At 44.1% G+C, this 16144-nt stretch overlaps 1 protein-coding gene across 2 annotated transcripts in view; it reads right to left on the bottom strand.

The window, feature by feature from the left end:
- Positions 1-16144, bottom strand: part of PWWP2A (PWWP domain containing 2A) — a 49271-nt gene that overhangs the window by 12185 nt on the left and 20942 nt on the right. The window contains exon 2 of one of the 2 annotated variants that reach the window (XM_049776046.1): positions 7040-8007. In XM_049776046.1, the coding sequence (XP_049632003.1) occupies positions 7040-8007 (968 nt within the window). Of the gene's footprint in view, positions 1-6320; positions 8008-16144 lie in introns of those variants that run through there. The other variant, XM_049776045.1, reaches the window with a different exon arrangement.

Below are 16144 nucleotides of genomic sequence, written 5' to 3'. Positions count from 1 at the left end.
TCCATATAATCCAGCTATACTCCTGGAGCCACAAAACAATGCAAAAAGCCCTCAGCATTTCCTATGTTCATTACAGCACTATTCACAATATCCAAAATCTGAAGAAAATGCAGCAAGACCTCAATAATAGATAAGTAGAAAAGAAATTGTGGTACATCTACACAATGGAACACTACACAGCTGTTAAAAGACAGGAAATAGGGCCCGGAGAGATAGCACAGCGGCATTTGCCTTGCAAACAGCCGATACAGGACCAAAGGTGGTTGGTTCGAATCCCGGTGTCCCATATGGTCCCCCGTGCCTGCCAGGAGCTATTTCTGAGCAGACAGCCAGGACTAACCCCTGAGCACCGCCGGGTGTGGCCCAAAAACCAAAAAAAAAAAAAAAAGACAGGAAATATGGGCCCGGAGAGATAGCACAGCGGCATTTGCCTTGCAAGCAGCCGATCCAGGACCTAAGGTGGTTGGTTCGAATCCCGATGTCCCATATGGTCCCCCGTGCCTGCCAGGAGCTATTTCTGAGTAGACAGCCAGGAGTAACCCCTGAGCATCACCGGGTGTGACCCAAAAACCAAAAAAAAAAAAAAGACAGGAAATATGTTTAGACATGGATATAAAGTATTCTGATGAGTCAGAGGGAGAGGGATAGACATAGAATGATTGTACTCACTTGTGGAATATAAAATATAGTATGGTAATTATATCCAGTGACAATGAAGATGAGGGCCAGGAAAACGAGACCATGATAGGCAGCTTGCCACACATGTGGGGGTGGGTACAATTAGAGCAGAGCAGGGAGCTGGAAATGATCACTCTGGATAACTGGATGCTGAAGGAGATAGTGATATGCACATATTCTTTCAGTAACAATATTGTAAACTATAGTGTCTAAAGGGGGAAAAAAGAGAAAAAAAAATTGGCTGTCACAGAGAAAGGCGGGGGAGGGACTGGGGGTATTAGTAGCGGGAAATGTGCACTGGTGAAAAATATTGTATACTATCTGACTGAAATATGAACTCTGTGAAAAAATAACTATTATGAGGGTGCGAGTGATAGTACAACAGGTAGGATGTTTGGTTTGCACTTGGCCAACCTGGGTTTAATCCCCAACATCCCATATGGTTCCCCAAGCCTGCCAGGAGAGATTTCTGAGCTCTGAACACCACCAGATGTGGCCCCCTCCCAAAAAAATAAACCCTATTATGAAAAACCTTGTAAACCATACTGCTTAAAGTAATTGTTAAAAATTTAAAAAATAGGGGCCGGGCGGTGGCGCTAGAGGTAAGGTGCCTGCCTTGCCTGCACTAGCCTTGGATGGACCGTGGTTCGATCCCCCGGTGTCCCATATGGTCCCCCAAGCCAGGAGTGACTTCTGAGCGCATAGCCAGGAGTAACCCCTGAGCATCAACGGGTGTGGCCCAAAAGACAAAAAAAAAAAAATTTAAAAAATAAGGGGCCGGAGAGATAGCAGTGAGGTAAGGTGTTTGCCTTGCATGCAGAAGGACAGTGGTTCAAATCCCAGCATCTCATATGGTCCCCCTAGCCTGCTAGGAGCAATTTCTGAGTGTAGAGCCAGGAGTAACCACTGAGCACTGCCGGGTGTGACCCAAAAACCAAAATAAATAAATAAGTAAAAAATGACAACTAGAAAACCAAATATACAAATCTTCTGTATCACTCTTATTTTCTATTCAAGAATAGAACACAGTAGTAACTAACTAAAGATTTCATTCACTTGACTTTTTGGCCATTCCCAGAAGTGTTTTGGGGACCATGTAATGTTAGGGATTGAACCAGGTCTCCCTCCTAATTACAAATCATCAGCTTACTGAGCCATTCCAGTTATCCCTCTGGCAGAAGATTTCACTTTATAATTCTATTCACCTTGTCAAATGAATACATTAGTTTGCCTACCAACTAAAGACAGAACATATAAAGATATATGCAGAGACACTAACAAACTAGAACCAGGTAAGAGTTCAAGACTAGCAACGGTTTTCACCTAGAAACTGAGGATGGCACAAGCTTTAGTCTGCATTCCCTAAACCAGACCTTCAGGTTAGGTTTGTTGTTTTAATAGCACCTAAATTAAAAGTGTCCTCATTCTCTATCAAATTCTGTTGGATGTTATCACTAGGTCTATACATTATCCTAAATCAGAATATTATCAACTTTCCTAGACATCTGTTCATCTCTTCTCTGCACTAACAAAAAAAGTGAACACAGCACAAACCACAGAAAAATTCCCAATGAAAACAGAAAGCATCCAACTTTAAATGTAAACTGTAGATCCCTTAAATTACTTCCAGTTCCCAATTATGCCTTGTAAAGGCATGTTGATATATATATGAAGGCAGCCGTTAGTAAGCAGAACCTACTCAAATAAGAGTATAACTCTTCCTTAGAAACCAGACCTACTTGCAAAAAGTATTATTCGAGTAACATTTATTCTTTGTTCATTCAGTCTGTCATGTCTACATTCTTTTTTACGTTAATCTAAAGTAGATTAAAATGTTCCCATGAAAATCATGGCTGGGGCTAGTACCTGGGGCTAAGTAAGGCCTCACTTGCATCAGTGCCTGGTTTGATACATGGCACCACATATACCCAAGCACCACCAGGGGCCATGCCTGTGCAGAGTAAGGAAAGACCCATGAACACCTCTGGGTGTGGCCTCAACAGCCACCCTTGATCCCACCCCTTTCACTAGGAACAAGCACATCATTAGGCATGTGCAAGTGATTTCAGACTAGTAAATTCTAATTTTCCACTCATTTTATAGGACTGGTTCCTGCTCTAATAACGGGAGAGTAACATTGTTCCTTACCAAGTAAAGGTAGACAAAAACTGAAAATTATTCTGATGGGGGCACCGTGATAATTCAGCAGGTAGCCATTTACCATCATGTGACTGACCAGGGTTCAATCCCTAGCATTCCAAGTTCCCTGAGTACTGACATATTCCTGGCTCTGCATTCAGAAATTGCTCCTGGCATGTTTAGGGGATCATATGGGATACCAAGGATCAAAAAGGATCGGGTCCGGGGCCGGGCGGTGGCGCTGGAGGTAAGGTGCCTGCCTTGCCTGCGCTAGCCTAGGACGGACCGCGGTTCGATCCCCCGGCGTACCATATGGTCCCCCAAGAAGCCAGGAGCAACTTCTGAGCACATAGCCAGGAGTAACCCCTGAGCGTCACAGGGTGTGGCCCAAAAACCAAAAAAAAAAAAAAAAAAAAAAAAAAAAGGATCGGGTCCGTCCCAAGACCCACGTTGTCCGTGTGCAAGGCAAACGTCCTACTGCTATGCTACCACTCCAGCCCACAAAGATATCTTTTTTATCTTTTTACACTTACTTCACTTGGCTTCCACCCCTTGTTAATCTTTGATTTTAGCCACTTTCGTTAGGGAACTGGCGATTCGGTCTAAAGCTAGTTTTCTCTCTGCAAGGGGGAAAATACCCATTTGGTTATCTCCATACAGAGTTCCTCCTCTTTCATGATTTAAAAAAAAATGGCTACAATCACCCATTTTGACTCTTACCTCCACCTGCAGTAGACACTGTACAAATATATTTTTTAAATAAAACATTAATAGGCAACTACTGGACTTTACATTTATTGGACTTACATTTTTAAATTATAGAAATTTCCTTTTAAAACTTTGGATAAAATAGTTACTAATTCAAAATGGAAAAAGGACACAGCTGGGGCCGGGCGGTGGCGCTAAAGGTAAGGTGCCTGCCTTGCCTGCGCTAGCCTCGGACGGACCGCGGTTCGATCCCCCGGCATCCCATATGGTCCCCCAAGCCAGGAGCGACTTCTGAGCGCATAGCCAGGAGTAACCCCTGAGCGTCACCGGGTGTGGCCCCAAAAAAAAAAAAAAAAAAGAAAAAGGACACAGCTAAGTGGCAAAGCAAGTGCCTTGCATGCACAAGACCTTGGGTTTGATGCTTGGCTCCTCAAGATTCCCAAATACTGAGCAACAAGTACTCCATTTGCTGAGCAAAGAGTACCCCCCAGACAGACACACACATACACACACACACACACACACACACACAATCCCCAGCATTGCTGAAGAGATCCATAAACAAAAGTGTCAGGGATAAACAGGCACCCCTCAGACACACACACACACACACACACACACACACACACACACACACACACACACACTGACACACTCACACTCACTCACTCACTCCCCAGCATTGCTAAAGAGATGAACAGGCCACTCACTCACTCACTCACTCACTCACTCCCCAGCATTGCTGAAGAGATCCATAAACCAAAGTGGCAGGGATGAACAGGCCCAAAGATTTGAGTAGTGCATACTTAGGATTCTGCTTCAAACTTTTTTTTTTTAAGGGTATGACTAGATGTTTAAACTAAATTCTATTCTTTACTCAAAGCATTTTTACCATGGCTTCTTTAACAAATCCAATTTAAGCCAAAGAGCACATTTGCCACAGCACAAGCCTACTCTTCAGTCAAAACTCCCTTGGGTCATACACCATCCAGTAGAAGTTACAGTTTAGGTTAACTTTTTGCTCCCTGCTTAAATCTTCATAATCTTAAAATAAAGGGCTCAATGAACAATTTTATTAGCTGAAACAAACACTCAAAGTCTAAAGTCCTTCAATCACACTGAACTACTCAACCTGGTATAATCAAAGAATTTAATAACAGTATAGTGGTTTCTGTTTGCAGGAAAGAATATATTCAAGTAAATTTTTTTTTCAAATGTGTGTTATTATAATCAAAAAGCATTGACTTAATCCCCCAGAGAAATTCTCACTTGCATTTACAGAAATCGAGGCAAATCACGCAAGTTCGTGACTTTATTTTTTTTCCATAAGACTGATTTTCCATTCCACTGATCTTTTCTCTATTCAATCCATAATAACTAAATATTTATCTGCCTCCACAGGCAATCATATATAACCCACCAATACACTAAGAATGTAAAATAAATAAAATTTTAGGACAAATGGACCATGCAGAAAAATTATAAGCTAAATTACTAGCCCAAAAGCTGAGTCAAGAGGCTCTGCAGTTACCCACATACAAAGAACTGAACGTTAAGTATTAAAACTAAACACTGAAAAAATTTAGACCTATACACTATCAGAAAAATGGCAGGTAAGTCTCAATTGAAGATGCATGTCAGAACTCTAAGCTACAAACCTCATTTTCATATACTGATTAATCAGTTATTAGTTTGAATATTATCTATGCTCAGATAAAAGTCGTTCCCTGATGAGGCAAGTAGGAAAGTTTGATTTTTCACCTTCACTATATAATCAGAGTGATATTTTTATCATCTTAAAATTTTTCAAAGCTTTTTGAGAAACACACACAAATAATTTGGATTTAGTCGATTTTATTTACAACTTTGTTTTTGTACATTTCATAGCATTACACAATTACATTTTTCTCATTTTCTGACCTGCAAACAGATACCTTAAACGGAAATTCTTTTTCATTGTCAAATTAGGTACATCCAAAATGCAACAATTACACATGACAATTCACAAAGTGTAATTTACCAGGACGTATCCTAAGAATTTAGGAAGAGCTAGTCAGGAGAAATCTGACCAAATGTAGCAATCAACTATTTACATATCCAAAAACAACTTATCTAAACTCCCATGCCAAAAGTTCACAAGTTTTGGTGCAGTCCCACTGGACAAAAGATTGACGATTCCAACCTAGCCAGCCTTGGACCAGCCTTGATCCCAAATAAGCACTTTTCCCAGTCTACAACTGAAGACCAAGACTCTCAATTTGTCTAACACCCACGTAATCAAACCATTATGCCAATCTGCAAACAGAACGGCTCAGTATTCATTTTAGAACAAGTAGTTATGAAATAGCAACACTGTTCCCTCAGCTCACCAGCCCTTATTGCAATCCCAGTATCAACCTATGTCACATAGTGACCGGTTATGTGTGAGGTGTGTGTGTTATGTGCCCGCGTGTGTTCACTCATACATAGGACTAGATACAAATGGGGATTAACAGTCCCTGCAAATATTCCTTTTCAGGTGAGGCTATGGCTCCTATGCCTGGGGATGGTTTTTAGACTTCCAAACAGGCAATTATTGCTAAGGTCTCACTTAAGACAAAAGCACATCGCTTGCTCAGTTTCAGTTTCCTGGTCTAAAAAAATGGCTCTAAGGTCAGTATTAAAAAAAAAAGGCAGCCAATGAATGCAATGCCCCCCTTCTCCAAGTTGGCCAAGGGATTTCACAACAGTCACTTCTAACTAGACTAGCAAACCTGCGGCGCCTTCCCAAGATTCTCGCCTACCTTACTGCTGTTTCAGGTCTCAAACTGGGTCAACAGAGCCCGCACTTCGGGGGTCAGCTGTTTGGCAGCCCTGGCTGCCTCTGTGATGGCCTTGCGATACAGGCCCTTTCTCTTCTTATTAAAGCGTGCCTGGAAGTTTTCTAAAAAGGGGGCGAGTTGTGAGAGAGCAAGGAAAGAGGTAGTCGGGGACCCAAACCACGAAATGCGGGCCTCCTGGCGCACTAAGAGCCCATTATCTTTCCGGCTCACAGTTATGGTAAGAACACGGGCTGGCCACCAAGGGAAACCATAGATCTTGGCCCAAACAATGTCCCCTACACATATGGTCCTGCCATCGGGTGTGATGCACTTAGAGACGTTTTTGGAAAAGATTTTCATTTTCAAGGAATTACTGAGCTTTTTCTCTTCCCTTGAAGAGGAGGAGGTGGAGGAGGTGGAAGGTGCATGCATACTGCCTGGAGGAAACTCAAAGCTCTCGGAAGAACTACACTCCGAGTTGGAGGATTTCAGATCATCTGTGCTATCGATGCTACACACCGAAGCACTGGAAGAGTCACAATTCTTCTGGTTTAGGGCCAGGTAAACAGAGATATTGCTTTTGCTGCCCTTTCTGCCCAGTGTCTGTGGCTCCTCCCGCTCACCAGGCACAAGCCCTTCACTGGTGTCCTGAACCTCACTGCTGGCCTCTTGGGGGCCGTTTGAGGGACTCTGATTTTCTGGAGGGGCCTCACCTGCTGAGCGGGTAGAGGTGCAGCGGGACGGGGGCTTGGGTGCCATCTTGCTGCTGCGCATTTTCTCAAGTCCCGTCTTCAGAGAAGAGTCGTTCTCCTCGTTGCGGTACCGTTGCGGTTTTAAACGGACTCGGGGCGGCAACGAACCTGAGCTGGGATTCTGATAGCGACGCGTAAAATGGACCTTTGAATGTGCGTTTTTGGACGTCGAGGTTTCACTCTGCTTCTTCTGTGCCTTTTCTTTGGCGATTTTCAACACTTCTCGAGCTTTTGCGTGATCCATGTTCTTACTCTGAAGCACCTTTTTAGTACTCAACTGAGCTTTTGATGTATTCGCCTGAGCAGAAACCTTCACAACTCGGCCTCTGCTGTTGGCAATATTGGAAACCTTGACCACAGCGTTTCTTTTCTGGCCTTCATTTTGGTTTTTCCCATCAACTTTAGGGTCAGTTTTCAGTTTTTTGTTGACAGTAGTCACACTTTCGTGTCTCCGCTTTTTATCTTCGTATTTCGAAGAGTCACTCGCACTACTACTACCTTTCCTGACTTCCTTTTTTTCTGCAACAACACTGTTTTTGCACTTGTCACAGAGGACTTGCCTAGGCCGCAGTTTAATCGCGTTCATTATTGAAGTAGGTTCTTCCCTGTACATTTTTCTCTTGGGCCGCTTGATTTTCCGAGGAGGTGGCTGAGGTATTGATTGGTTATATGTGTCCCTGATAAACAGTGGGGGAGGGTACGGTGCTCCTTCGTGGAAGAGAGGTGGTGGTTTGGAAGTCCACAGGCTCTCGGCCAGGCTGGGCTCAGGAGGCGAGATGGGAGAAGGGTCATCGGGGACAGCACCATTGACTTCACACTTAACCTCCGTCCCATCTTGGAATGTATGACTTTGGAGCTGCATGGCTTCAGGTTTATCCTTATATTCCCTTTTGGGAAATACTGTCACGGGGATCCCATGGGGCCCAAACCTTTGGAAGAAAGAGAAAGAGACATTAATGTCTAGAATTCAATTTCTTAAACACTACCAGATACTTGTAAGCCCTTCCCTGAAAACCACCTCATCTTCCAAACAAAACTACGAACCATCTCCCCACCTCAAGTTCTCAAGCCTTGGTCCTACATTTGAAAGGAAAGTAACTTAAATGCTTGCTCTCAAGCCCTATCTTCTTACATGGTGGACCATTATGGGGGGGGGGGGTCCACTGGTGAGATATTCTAGTGGGTAAAATGCATGCTTTGGTTCAATCCCAGACCCTGCCAAAAATGTTCCCTGAATACAGGATTTTAAGTCCTCAGCACCACTAAGTGCACACCAACAAACTTAGCCCCCAAAATTGCTTAAGGACCGAGAAAATATAACAAGCAGAAATGCACACCTTATAAAATCAGGGTTCAATCAATCATGGGTCACCACTACAAGTAACTCCAAAACACTGAGAGGGTGGGTTTAGCCCCTAAACACTCCTAGATGTAGCCCAGAAAGCAAAAAATAAATGGTTTTATTTTCTTTGTGAGGCACTAGCAATAAGTTTTTTTTTTTTTTTTTTTTGGTTTTTGGGCCACACCCGGTAACGCTCAGGGGTTACTCCTGGCTATGCGCTCAGAAGTTGCTCCTGGCTTGGGGGACCATATGGGATGCCGGGGGATAGAACCGCGGTCTGTCCAAGGTTAGCGCAGGCAAGGCAGGCACCTTACCTGTAGCGCCACCGCCCGGCCCCACTAGCAATAAGTTTTATTTATATGGTTGGAATCAATAAAAATTTGTTTGGGGTTTAGGTCGTTAGTACAGCAGGTTGAATGGTTGTTTGCAAATGCCAACCCAGGTTCAATCCCCAGCACCCCACTTGTCCCCAAAGCCTTGCCAGGACTGATCTCAGAGCTCAGTCTCTGAGCAAGTCCTGAGCATTGATGTCTTACCACCACCAAATTTCGGTTTCAATGCTCACCAATGGCAAGTTTATAAAGCCCTGCTGCAAATATATATGATCCCTGAGCTCAGAGTCAGGAGTGAACACTGAACACTGCCAGGTGTGACCCAAAAACAAAACAAAAGAATCAACTTTAATTATTAAAATACTGTATCAATAAAATACTGTCTTGGCTTTATAGGTTACTCATTCAACTTTAAAAACAAACACTGAGAGGCCAGAGTGATAGCACAGTGGTAGGGCATTTGCCTTGTACACAGCTAACCTAGGACGAACTGGGGTTCAATCTCTGCCATCCTATATGGTCCTCCGAGCATACCAGGATCAATTTCTGAGCACAGAGCCAGGAATAACCCCCCTGAGTGCCACAGGGTGTGGCCCATAAAAACAAAAACAAACAAAAGACAAAGTTTCTAAAATAGATATCTTAATAATTTTGGAGGAATGAGTGTTAAAAATGGGGGAGGGATTGGGGCGAGACAGACAGCACAGCTGATCCAGGACGGATGGTGGTTCGAATCCCGGCATCCCATATGGTCCCCAGTGCCTGCCAGGAGAGTCAGGAGTAACTCCTGAGCGTTGCTGAGTAAGTGTGACCCAAAACAACAACAAAAAATTGAGGGAGGGGGACAAAAGCCTACAGTGCTCGGCACTTACTCCTGACTCTCTCCAGGATCACTCCTCCTGAGACTCAAAGCAAAGTACTATGAAAAAGCATCAACTAATGTAAATGTGAATTAAGTCAAGATTCAAAATGTAACCATTATAGGAAGAGGACAATATTTTGTAGAATTTGGATTCTATTACAGATGTTTGCATTCATTTTATCTTTGATTAAATGAAGCACCTACTGACAAGCTTTACAAAACAAAGGTATTGCTCAAAATTTCAATGAATGCTAGTCAACCAGTACTTAATCATTACTTAATCTGGAGACAAATACATCCTCCAAATATCTTCCAAAGAGTAGCACAAACCAATCTAAAAATGTTCATCATCACCCTTTATCTACTACTGGCAGGAATAAGACTGGCTCAACATTTTCGAAAAGCATAAAGAACACACCTCAAAAACCCAAGATCTGAACCTAGCAATTCCACCTCTGGGCTACCAGGAGAGCACAGAAACTCTATTCTGACAAGTTACACTACTAAGGGGCATACACATAATGGAAAACAACTAGCTATAGGGAGACTAAAAAGCATTCATGTGCCTCTACATGGAGCTGGACAAGCCAGAAGACAGAGATACAGAATAACTTAACACATGTAGGGTATAAAGAAAACACGGGAATGAATAACAGTAGTCAAAGACAGCAGAACCTGAGAACTCGTCTATGGAGCCCAAATTACTTGTCCATGGGGCCATAGGGGATGCCTTGGAGAGGGGATGCCTCAGAAGGCAATGGTGGAGGAAAGTGATCATTTCAATCTATGTGGTTGGAAACCCTAATAGTAGTAGTATTGTAAATCAGAGACCAAAAAAATTTTTCCCCAACTACTCATCCAGTGAAGTTGGAGATAAACTTATAACTTTTTTTTTTTGGTTTTGGGTCACACCCGGCATCGCTCAGGGGTTACTCCTGGCTCTACGCTCAAAATCGCTCCTGGCTGGGGGGGGGGGGGGGGGGGGGGATATGGGATGCCGGGATTCGAACCACTGTCCCTCTGTATGCAAGGCAAACCTCCATGCTATCTCTCCGGCCCCTAAACTTATAATTCTAATTGCTCTTCGAAATGTTTATTCTTCTTTTGGGGGCCACACCCATCAGTGTTCAGCAAACAAACTCAAGGTTTACGTGCAAATTCTAATCCACTTCCCTGGCCCTGAAAGTGTTTTCCAGGGCCCAGAGAGATAGCACAGTGGTGTTTGCCTTGCAAGCAGCCGATCCAGGACCAAAGGTGGTTGGTTCAAATCCCGGTGTCCCATGTGGTCCCCATGCCTGCCAGGAGCTATTTCTGAGCAGACAGCCAGGAGTAGCCCCTGAGCGACGCCGGGTGTGGCCCAAAAACAAAAACAAAAACAAAGTGTTTTCCAAATGCTGGCAGGTTCATTAGCATTAAGTTCCCAGCAGCCTCAATCAGTTCATCTGACCTGTATTCTCTTCATTCCTGTTTACAGTCTAACAGTACACAACTGATTCTCATTTTCTTGCCTCCAATTCTGAGGGCCAAGCTTTAACTGCAAAAAAATTTTTAAATACTGTATACTTGAGAGGTGAAGAGAAGAGAGAAAAGATAGACTAGAAGTAACTTAAGGACAATGGCAGAAGTTGAGAGCACTTTGGTGGTGGTGAAGTGTGGTAACTGTAGATCAAAACCATAATGTTGGGGCCAGAGACACAGTACAACTGGTAAGATATTTGCCTTGCATGCAGCTCACAGTCAATCCCACCAAGCCCAGCAAGAATGAACCCAAAGCGCAGAATCAGGTGTAAACAAGGTATAAATCCTTTACAAAGGATATGCCCCGTTCCCACAAAAATAAGTAAATGAAAATAAAAGTAAACACACACCCCAAAAACCATGAGGAAAAAAGGGTTCGAAAGATTGTTTAATAGGCTAGAAAATTCTTAGTATTGGGGCCAAAGATATAACACAGAGGTAAGGCATTTGCCTTGCATGAGGCCAACACAGGATGGACCCCAGTTCAAATCTCAGCATCCCATATTGTCCCCCAAGTCTGCCAGGAGCAACTTCTGAGCACAGAGTCAGGAGTAAACCCTGAGTGCCGCTAAGTATGACCCAACCCCCCCCCAATATAATCTGATCATTCCAAGGTATGAGCCCAACACACACACACACACACACACACACACACACACACACACACACACACACACACACACTCCAACAAAACCCATTAGAAAAAAAGGGTTCTAGAGGTTGTTTAATGGGCTTAACTGCATGCAAGAGGCCTAAGGTAGGGGACATCCGGGTATGAGCCCAACACACACACACACACACACCAACAAAACACACACACACACACACCAACAAAACACACACACACACACACACCCCAACAAAACCCATTAGAAAAAAAAGGTTCTAGAGGTTGTTTAATGGGCTTAACTGCATGCAAGAGGCCTAAGGTAGGGGACATCCAGGTATGAGCCCAACACACACACACACACACACCCCAACAAAACCCATTAGAAAAAAAGGGTTCTAGAGGTTGTTTAATGGGCTTAACTGCATGCAAGAGGCCTAAGGTAGGGGACATCCAGGTATGAGCCCAACACACACACACACCAACAAAACCCATTAGAAAAAAAAGGTTCTAGGGGCCGGGCGGTGGTGCTGGAGGTAAGGTGCCTGCCTTACCTGCGCTAGCCTAGGAGACGGACCGCGGTTCGATCCCCCGGCGCGGTTCGATCCCCCAAGCCAGGAGCGACTTCTGAGCGCATAGCCAGGAGTAACCCCTGAGCGTTACCGGGTGTGGCCCAAAAACCAAAAAAAAAAAAAAGAAAAGAAAAGAAAAAAAAGGTTCTAGAGGTTGTTTAATGGGCTTAACTGCATGCAAGAGGTCTAAGGTAGGGGACATCCGGGATTTTATCCCAGACACTAAGCACGTATTCTGAACATCTCTGCATATAGACCAGAAACAGAACATTTCTTTAACACAAGTGCCAATACTACCAGTGAGTTAATAGATCAAAATATCTAAACAACTTTGTCAGACTATGGCTAAGTCTAGACATTTAATAAGTACAGAAGAGCACCAAAAATATCCTTCTTATCCCCCACTTAGATGTGTCATCAATAGCAAGTCCTTTCCAAGTATGTTTGAAAAATGTACTGAAAGAGGGACACAGCTGCATTCCTCTAATGAGACTGCAACTTTCTGTTCATGACAAAGCCCCTTATTTCCTCACAAGTCACCTTGAGGGATTAGAGGGAAGAAAAAAGACTTGAGAAACATCCATTACTAAGCCAGCAATTCCTAATTACCTCATTCCCCAAAAACATCTAATGTCATCCTTCCTTATTATAAGAGACACCAGTAGGGAATTGTGGTAGGGAATTTGCCTTGCACACGGTAGAACCAGGACAGACTAAGGTTTAATCCCTGGCATCCCATATGGTCCCCTGAGCCTGCCAGGAACAATTTCTGGGCGTAGAGCTAGGAGTAAACCCCTGAACTCCGCTACCAAGTGTGACAGGAAAGGAAAGGAAAGGAAAGGAAAGGAAAGGAAAGGAAAGGAAAGGAAAGGAAAGGAAAGGAAAGGAAAGGAAAGGAAAGGAAAGGAAAGGAAAGGAAAGGAAAGGAAAGGAAAGGAAAGGAAAGGAAAGGAAAGGAAGGGAAAGGGAAAGGGAAAGGGAAAGGGAAAGGGAAAGGGAAAGGGAAGGAAAGGAAAGGAAAAGGAAAAGGAAAGGAAAGGAAAGGAAAGGAAAGGAAAGGAAAGGAAAGGAAAGGAAAGGAAAGGAAAGGAAAGGAAAGGAAAGGAAAGGAAAGGAAAGGAAAGGAAAGGAAAGGAAAGGAAAGGGAAGGGGAAGGGAAAGGAAAGGGGGAGGGAGGGAGGGAAGGAAGGAAGGAAGGAAGGAAGGAAGGAAGGAAGGAAGGAAGGAAGGAAGGAAGGAAGGAAGGAAGGAAGGAAGGAAGGAAGGAAGGAAGGAAGGAAGGAAGGAAGGAAGGAAGCTTATACTTGACAGTAACAGCTCAAGCTCTTACAATTTTTTTTTTTTTTGGTTTTTGGGCCACACTGGCGGTGCTCAAGGGTTACTCCTGGCTGTCTGCTCAGAAATAGCTCCTGGCAGGCATGGGGGACCATATGGGACACCGGGATTCGAACCAACCACCTTTGGTCCTGGATCGGCTGCTTGCAAGGCAAACGCCGCTGTGCTATCTCTCCAGGCCCAAGCTCTTACAATTCTTTTAAGGTATATTAGTAGAGGGTAGGGCACTTGCCTTGCACACAACCAATCTGAGCCAGATTACTGTCCCAAATCAACCAGCAGTAATTCCTGGATGCACAGCCAGAAGTAACCCATGAACATTACCCAGATGTAATCCGAAACAAAGCAGATAAAAACAAAAAAAAAAAAAAATGTAAGCTATGTAGACAAGGGACCAGAGAGATAGCAAAGATAGGACATTTGCCTTGCAAGTAGTTAATCCAGGACGGACAGTGGTTCAAATCACAGCATCCCATACGGTCCCCTGTGCTGCCAGGAGTAACACCTTAGCGACGCTGGGTGTGACCCAAAAAACCCCCCCACCAAAAAAAAAAAAGATGTAGAAATAAACTACAACAGGAATTTGGTTGAGTCAAAGGTTATTCAACCATACCCATGCTAAGTGGTCATAATAGCTATTGTCACCATCAGTCACTTCCTCCACTAAGTAGCTACACTTCATTAAAAAGGCAATACTCGGGGTCGGAGAGATAGCATGGAAGTGAGGCGTTTGCCTTGAATGCAGGAGGACAGTGTTTCAAATCCAGACATCCCATAAGGTCCCATCCCCGTCCCGTCCCATTCCCCCCCCCCCCCCATCTGCCAGGAGCAATTTCTGAGCATAGAGCCAGGAGTAATGCCTGAGCGCTGCCGGGTGTGACCCAAAAACCAAAAACAAAACAAAAAAAAAAGTAATGCTCAACATTTGTATAAAACTTATGTGCCAATCATTATTCTATATATATACTCATTAATATTAATTGATGTAATCAACACAATCCTATCAGAAGAGTATTATTGAAATTACAGCAAAGAAGGCAAATAAAGCTTATGCACAGGATATGAACAATTATTGCCTCTCCTAATTAATCACACAGCCTAGCCCCTCCATTTCACATCTTACCTGGGACAAGGAAGGAAAAGGATGAGCTAAAGGTTCACAAAGCTCTCTTCTGAATCCTATGAGGTGGAGTTCAGATACTGAATTTGGGCAGAGAGAAAGTATAGGAGATAAGGTGCCTTGTATGCTGCTGCAATGGCAGCGACCCTGGTTTGAATCCCCAGTTTATATGACCCCCCCCCCCAGCACTTCCTGGGAAGGAGTACCAAGGTTCAATCGACGGCATCTCATTAGAAGTTAGCACAGCGGCGTTTGCCTTGCAAGCAGCCGATCCAGGACCAAAGGTGATTGGTTCGAATCCCAGTGTCCCACATGGTCCCCGTGCCTGCCAGGAGCTATTTCTGAGCAGACAGCCAGGAATAACCCCTGAGCACCGCCGGGTGTGACCCAAAAACAAAACAAAACAAAACAAAAAAAAAAAGTTATCCCTAAAACACTGCTGAGTTTGGCACAAAAACAAAAATACACACAAGGGGCCGGCAAGATAGCATGGAGGTAGGGTGTTTCCCTTGCATGCAGAAGGACGGTGGTTCGAATCCCGAATCCCGGAATCCCATATAATCCCCTGAGCCTGCCAGGAGTGATTTCTGAGCACAGAGCCAGAAGTAACCCCTGAGTGCTGCCAGGTGTGACCCAAAACAAAACGAAAACAAAAAATAGACAAAATTGGGGCTGAAGAGACAGCACAGGATGCTTGCCTTGCACTCAGCCGACTCAGGGTCAATTCCCAGCATCCTACCTACATGATTCCCTAAAATGTCAGTTCTGAGTACAGAGTCAAGAGTAAACCCTGAACATCACTGGATATAGCCAAAAAAATACTAGATAAAAATTTGAAAAGAGTTCAGGGGCTAGAGAGTTAGTAGAGGAGTTAAGGTCTTACATGAAGCTAACTAACTCTGGTTTGATCCCCAGTACCAGAGTCAGAGCATTGCCAGGAATAACCTCTTAGTAGAGGGATAACTAGCCCCTAAGTACCACAGGGTCTGGGCCCACCTCCAAAAGAAAGGTCATAAGGCTGGAGTTGTGGATAAGACACTCACTCGCCTAGCATAGATAAGACTTGGGTCAATACTGAAGCACCCCTCAGAACAGGGTGAGGAGTACATAAGCCCAGAACACAGCCACGTGTGGCCAAAAACAAACAAAAGACAGGTAAAATGTTCCCTGCTCTAGGGGCCAGGGCCGGAGCGATAGCACAGCGGTAGGGCATTTGCCTTGCATGTGGCTGGCCCAGGACGAACCTTGGTTCAATCCCCAGAGTCCCATGTCCCCCAAGAGCATAGCTAGGGTGTGGCCAAAAAAAAACAAACAACAAAAAAGTTCCCTGCTCCAGTGAAGCATTGATTCAATGAGAGAAAATGACAAAGCACTACTT

Source organism: Suncus etruscus, chromosome 6 (genome assembly GCF_024139225.1).
Source record: "Suncus etruscus isolate mSunEtr1 chromosome 6, mSunEtr1.pri.cur, whole genome shotgun sequence".
Taxonomy (NCBI): domain Eukaryota; kingdom Metazoa; phylum Chordata; class Mammalia; order Eulipotyphla; family Soricidae; genus Suncus; species Suncus etruscus.
This window is presented reverse-complemented; position numbering and strand designations above follow the sequence as displayed.